The sequence below is a fragment of the Chinchilla lanigera genome, unplaced genomic scaffold (genome assembly GCF_000276665.1).
Source record: "Chinchilla lanigera isolate Chin_1 unplaced genomic scaffold, ChiLan1.0 scaffold00021, whole genome shotgun sequence".
NCBI classification, from domain to species: Eukaryota; Metazoa; Chordata; class Mammalia; order Rodentia; family Chinchillidae; genus Chinchilla; species Chinchilla lanigera.
In genome coordinates, this window is record NW_004955422.1 from 28,661,578 (window position 1) to 28,668,532 (window position 6,955).

The window sequence follows — 6,955 nt, forward strand, 5'->3', positions numbered from 1 at the left end:
GAGACACAAGTGGTGAAGTGCAGTCCTCACCCTGGCTTCCAAAGTGTTTTAAGTTCCTGTAGCTGTAACTGGACAAAGTATGCTGAGACACAAAGGCACAAGCATACACCACCACTACTGGGCATTCACCTAGTCACCAGACCCACCTAGTAAGATTTTCAAACAGCACTACTTGCAAAACGGCCACTGAGACTGCCTGCACACAGGGGGGTATCCTGCCATACTGGATACTTCCTCCAATTCAGAGTTAATGGAACTGGAAGTTTTACATCTATCATTTGGGTTAACTTTCTGCTTATTACAGATTCTTTCTGGTAAGTGCAAAACCATGTTTTCTGGAGACTTTGAGAAAATAGCCCCAGCAGCACTAGGCAACCACTCAGGCTCATTGCAGCAACAGCCAATCAAGTACTCACATCACGTCAAGGCAAAGGTTGAACCGGTTAACCACCTGCAGGTCACCAATTAACCAGCTGAACTCTATTTGACAATCTCAACCTCGGGGAGGCAGTATAGATGAACAAGCAGGAGGTCATCACTTACGGCTTGTATTTATAGAAGAAAGCACTCCTCATTTCCACTAGATTTCTGACTCTAGTCCATCAGGGGGCAGTTCAAATCACAAACAACAGTCCAAAACCAGTGAAGCCAACAAGTCATTCCTTTCTAACCAACCCTGTAAGAGTTTCACATATAAGAACTCAAACCCAAGGTCACAGGGAGGAGAGCTGGCATCGGCCCCTCCCAGTTCAGCTCTGCACTTGAACCTCACCTCCCACACCAGCAGGCGGCTACAGAGGATGGAGACCACAAATGCAGGTTGTACAAGTTTATTTTTCCAATTCCACAACACATACAAGAGCAGTGCTTTTCTCTGGGCAGCGCCACGAACCAGACCAGTGTCAAACTATACCTTTGAATGGCCCCAAAGGTCCCAGGAGAAAGAGGAATGGACATTTGGGCCTCTGCTCCTGGTCTTTGGTAAACAGACTCGAGCTGACAACTTCATCTATACTGCATTTAAACCACAGCATTGCTGCCTTCCCACTCATGCTTCAGATGACAATACCACCTCAGATTGATTAATGGGGGGGGCTTTCAGATGAGACGAGACTTGCCCAAGGCATAAAATTTTGTACTTCACACAGAAGCACTCGCACAGGGAGACAGACCTAAATTAATAAGGAAGACTCTCAACTCTTCACTAAGTCAAGAAAACAGGGTAAGGGAAGAGAAACAGGGGTGTCTACCTGTTGGACATGTGTTAGGAGCAGGTAGCAGGGATAAAGGCTGTTTCTTCTCAAACCTGCTGCCAAAAATGTCAAAAGGAGCCTGGCGGTACCAGGTATTGCTGTGACAGGTGGGGACCCTGGAGCCAGACTCAGAAAGCCTACCTGGTGGCCACCCAAAGAACTACTCATGAGTCCAGAAGCAATTAACACTGGTGGTGGTGATTTGCCACATATGCAGCAAGCAGCCATTAAAGGCTGGAAGAGAAGAGATGCAAGAAGCAAGATGCATTTGCTTAGTGGTGTGCAGGTGGGCTGACTATGGCTCTGCAGGCTATGGTTGATTGCCTGGTGACAGGTGACAAAACACCAGGCCAACCTGACATCATCAGTCACTTCCCTCTCATATCAGGCAGCACCACACTCAGTGCCTCTGACAATCAGCATAAAGAAGTAAATGACAGCACTTTAATGTAACGATGTTGAAGACGTAAAATAAGGAAGAGATGTTCGTGTTCTCTGTACAATACATCCATTTACAGATTTGGCCAGTACTGTGTACAACATATAAATACAGGATAAAACATTAGAGGTGCATAGAGCATACTTACAGAAGCCCAAAAGTTCACTTTATACATCCAAGAATAAAGAGTTAAAAATATAAAAATATGAAACACACACTGTTTGGAAATGTAAAATGACTTCCACATACACAGGTGCATCGAGATGCCCACCCCAAGTCCACTGTGACAGGGTGGGTGGCAAGCAAAGTCACCTGCAAATGTCTATACAGTTGACTCACAAGGTTGACAGATGGTATTTTCATAGAAGACAACCCCAATTCCTGACCCTGTTGTCCAAGAAGGGATACTCAAGCTTCCAAAAAATCCTGTGGGCCTGGTGGATGTTCCAAACTGGTTGCAGCAATAGATGCAAAAGTCAAACTGGCTCCATCAACTAGCAAACGACTTAACTGTGACCCTCAAGTCAGCAGGTGCTTGATCCCCCTGGTGGGCAATGATGGGAGTTAATTTAACCCTATGTGGCTTCTTCCCCAACCATCAACTCCTCCAAGTAGCAGAAGACGGCAGGGAGGGGGCAGTGGAAGACTGACGTTCCTGCTCAGTTCAGGTGGGTGAGTTCCCTTGGTGGAGAACACAACCTTCTGATCTCAGTTTCAAGTCCCTCTGGAAGTCAGGCTGGATTCCCCTGCCATGTGAGCTCTGTCTCAAGAGGACTCAGGCTGGCCAACCTTGGCCAACCCACAGACTGCCACCCAGGAAGCCCTTCCTGCAGACCAGAAGGGTAACCAGTGACAGAGGGCATTAGCACTGTAATTCTAGGGTGAGACAACAGTGCTCTTTCCTAAAGAGACAGAGTCTATTGTATCAATGTTATTCTGTATACAGATTTAAGATCCATCATTATCAAAATACACACACTAAATATACAATTTTTCCAGTGGCCATAATTTATTATCTCACCACAAGGCACAATACACAGAGCTTTGAGGGTCCAATACAGTCATCGTGACAGAACGCACCACAGCCTTGGCACATGATCATGGCTTTCAGGCTGCACGCACACTGGAGCGAGATTCTTTCCACTGTGCTGCTGTCAGTGAACATCTGCAAGGAGAGTGACGCGCTGTGGCTTGCACCAAAGTTTGCTTTGTGGCTCAGCTGCACCACACTTCCAGCAAGTCCTTTGGGAAAGGTTGGTGAGCTGGAAGAATAATTAAAGCTGGTGGAACTCAGCTGGAGTTTAGAAAGCTTCCCATAAAAAGCCTGCTTGATGTTGAGCTGGGAAGGAATGGAAGAAGGCTCCAGAGGCTGACTGAGCCCTTTCCCTGGCTCTCGGGGCAACTTCCAGAAGGGCAAATCCATGACAAAGGGCATCCCTTGCAAGTGACCCACGAGTTCCAGAGGACTGTGCCCAGCAGCTTTCCTGTTCTCTGCATCTGCCTTAAGCGGACCCCCCATAGCCTTTTCATTCTTAATGCTGCTAACAGAGGCAGGAGGGGGCTTTGGAATGCAGTCTTCTTTTGCAGTCTGTACTCCATCAGATACAGAGTTTTTGCTCAGCCCCAACTTTCTATTGGGAAAAACAGGAGGGACCTCGGAAGGCAGCAGTGTTGGGTCTGCAGGCCTGGGGCACTGAATGGTTGCAGTCATGTTCCTCGGGCCAAAAAGCTTTTTCCCTTGGCCTCCAATGTTACCCAGAGCCCCAAATGTCTGCTTTGGACCAAAGGAGATCACATTTGGAGATGAGAAACAAGGTGTTCTCGAGGTAGTGAGATCTCCTGGATTTGAAGTAGCATTTGAATTACTGCAGTGGGATGCATCTCGGACATCCTTCTTATCTTCAAAACTAAAGGGAGAGGGCTGCTCTTTGGAATCCACTTCTTCCGGTTTCCCAGAGGTGGTCACCAGATTTGTCACTGGCTGCAAGTGGTCTAAACTCAGAGCCAACTTGGAAATCTTCTGGGGTGCTCCAGGTGCCTGGGTGGCCTCTACACTGCCAAGACTGTTTGTTTCGCACATCGTAGGCAGTAGAGGATCCTTCAACACTCTTAAAGAACCAGGGCTGCTTTTGCTAATCATGTGACCATTTTCCCCCAGATTATGCGAAGACCCTATGGCCAGGGGGCCACCATGGCTCTGTTCTTTTGTAAGTGGCAGTGGTGGGGATTCTGGCTTGCTGCCACCATGGGCTGGAGGAAGAACCTTCTCTAGGGGCAAGTTACCCTGTAGCAGCTGCATCACAAGCGGGTTGTTGGCCTCCACTGTTGCCCCAGGCCTGGCTAAGCACATGGGTCTTGGCTGGTACTCGCTACTGGCCAGCAGGAGGGAGTCTGGGATTTTCTGGGGTACTGCACATACTCGAGAAACCCAGCTCTGAGAAGTAACCACTCCCTCTGTCCTTGTAACCAGACCCAGGTCACTGTGTATCTTAGACAGGGAGGCAGACTGGTTCCAATCATGCTTGGGATCCTTTTCTACCAAGGATCCCTTCTTCACTGTGGCTTCACTAGTGTCAGCCTCACTGCTATCCTCAGTCAGGTGGCCTTCAAAGTCAGATGCTGTATCTGTGGATTCGCTATGAGGACTCAGTGCTTCAGGGTCTCCATTTGATTTCAGCTTTTCACTGTCTACCTGCTTGTCCTCCGTGTCAGTGTCACCCATGGCTCCTTGAGGTCGCACAGTCCAGAGTGAAGCACAATTGTCAGGGGGAGCCACACCCTCCTCAGCTGCCAAGCCCCTAGATAACATGGCAATAAAGGGAGCAGCTTTTCCCCACTGTTCTACAGCCTGGGGCTCCATGGATGGTACATTTTCTCTGGATTCTGGCTCAGATGGGTTCATTACCTTGTCATTCAACAAGATGGGACTCCAAAGAGCAGCATTACCAGAAGTGAGAGCCTCACTTCTCAAAGTTTCCTGTCTACTGTAACTTTCCCTCATGGATGGGCCCGAGTCACGAAGTCCTAATTCATCATCAAATGGTCTGTCCTGCAGGGAGCCAGTCAGTGATGATTCAGATGTGGAACTGGGGGTCACGTTTACAGGATCCTTCATGATAGGAATACTGTTGACAGTCTGGCCAGTTCCTTCTGCTAATGTATCTCCCACTAGAGACTGCACAGAACCATTGTTTAGAGGAACAGTGGCTCCTTGTTTCCCATGATCCATTTCCCAGGAAATGGTACCAGACTCAGACTCGGTTCTAGTATCTTGATGCAAATCAAGGTGCTCTGCTAACCTCTCAGTCACTGGGGTTTGGGATGACAGGGACGGTAAAGCCTGGCATGGCTGGTCTCCAGTGGGAGCAATCGGGGGCTGGGAGGCATCATCCAGCCCACTTGTGAGTACACCTGGAACCCTCTGCAGTGGGCAGTTTTCCTCCTTTCTGTGAGAAGCTGAGTCTTCTCTCCTAGCTCTGGACACGGCAGTTCCAGCCGGTGTGTGCTCTCCATTCAGAGGACAAGGCGGCAGTAGTTGTGCTCGCTGTAGATCTGACGCACACTCTCTGGGGGTGCCCGGGACTCCCCTGGGCTCAGGGTGGCCACAGGTCTCACCACCATCACCACTGCTGCTGCCTCTGCCACCTCCCTCATCGGTGGCCCCGCCGCCACCTCCACCCGGGCCACCCCCCCCTCCGATAGCAGTGGTGGTCGTCTCTCCATGGCAGTGGTGGCCTCTCGCCCCTCGGGCCTGCAGAGCACGGGCTTTAATGTCTGCGAGGGTCCTGGCAGCAGTCCAGCCCCGGCAAGAGGACTCTGTGATGGGGACGATCCGGGGGCATATCTGGTAAGTGGGCTGACCTTTAACCACCCAGGGTGGTTTGATACGTGAAAGTTGAATCTGCAAGAAAAGCACAGGGAAACAATTTTAACTGGTAACCCAAACCAGGAAGTATAAAGCAAATCTAGGACACAATTAGCTTAAAAGTCATGGCCTAGGGAATTACTAATCACAGTAAAATGGTTGTCTATACTACAACTTCATTCTGCGATTCTGTTGAAGGGCTGTTTATGCCACACTTCTAAATCTATTTTTTGGTGGGACTATGTGACTCATTACAGCAAAGAACCTAACACTATCTAATAAAAGTTTAAAAACTCCAAAGGATTCTGACCTCTAGAGATAATTTTAACAGTAAACAAACAGTGAGGAAAGTCACTGCTAAACTATCCCCGAGTCTTTCAGTCAAGAAAAGCTCCTTTTGTAGAGCTATGTTTCCACATAATTCAAACTAGGGCTCCAGGGTGTCTGTCCTTGCAAAAGGGCTCTATAATCTCATGACCCTCAAAGGAAACCTGGCACCAGGGCCATCAGCAATCAAAGAGCCTCCTACCCGGATGGGCGGGACTTTGGGCTCCTCTTTAGTGGGCTGTGGCTTTTCGGTGTGAACACTTTCAATTGTGTTACGAAAGGACTGACGATCTTCAAGCCGGGGCTTCTTTTCGGGAAAGGATGTAGAGGCCGCCTGCTCAAAGGACTTTCTCTTCTGATCCTTGGGTTCCTGATCCACAATATCCTGAGACAAGCATGGAATTCTGTCTGGAGATGCAGAGGCATGTGTCGAGTTATCTGGCTCCATCTGGATGTGGGAAGCCACAAGTTCACCAGGGCATTGAGGAACCCCTGGGCCAGATGCTGAAGAGGATACACCTGGCACGGGGGTACTGCTCACCCTGGCTGTGCCAGGTTTAGCCTGCCCATCCTCGGACAGTAGAATGTCTGGTGCCACAGAGTTTGCATCTTTAGCAACCCCTGCTTGTTCTGGCTCCTGTTTTTTGCACAGATTCCTTCGGGCTTTGGTTCGGAGATCTGGCCGAGATCGTTTCTTAAAATGCCCATCTCGGCGGGTCACTGGACCACGCTGTGGCTGTGGTGATTCTCCTGGGACACGCAAGCCACTCTTGATTTCAGTGTCCTCCTGGCTCACATTCTGCTGCAATGATTCTTCTTTGGTCAAACCCAATCTGTAAACCAAAATCACACCATCAGTTACAGGCCAGAGGACATGTCTCTTATTTCTGTTACCAATACATACTCGGGTAAGTAAATATAACAAATATGTAGATAAACAGATACATACATGTACAAATACATACATATGCACATACACAGATATAACCAATTTACATGGTACATAATACTAAAGAAAACTGTATACATGCGCTACCATGCCTGTAATCCCAGCACTCAGGAGGCTGAGGC

The 6,955-nt window shown here is 48.8% G+C and overlaps 1 protein-coding gene across 1 annotated transcript in view; it reads right to left on the minus strand.

Annotated features, from left to right (window-relative positions):
• Positions 1 to 814: 814 nt before the first annotated feature.
• Positions 815 to 6,955, minus strand: part of Asxl1 (additional sex combs like transcriptional regulator 1) — a gene marked incomplete at its 5' end in the record, with an annotated part of 59,505 nt that continues 53,364 nt past the window's right edge. Inside the window, 2 exon segments of the mRNA XM_005384868.2 lie at positions 815 to 5,593; positions 6,087 to 6,717. Of these exon segments, the coding sequence (XP_005384925.1) occupies positions 2,705 to 5,593; positions 6,087 to 6,717 (3,520 nt within the window). The 3' untranslated portion in view covers positions 815 to 2,704.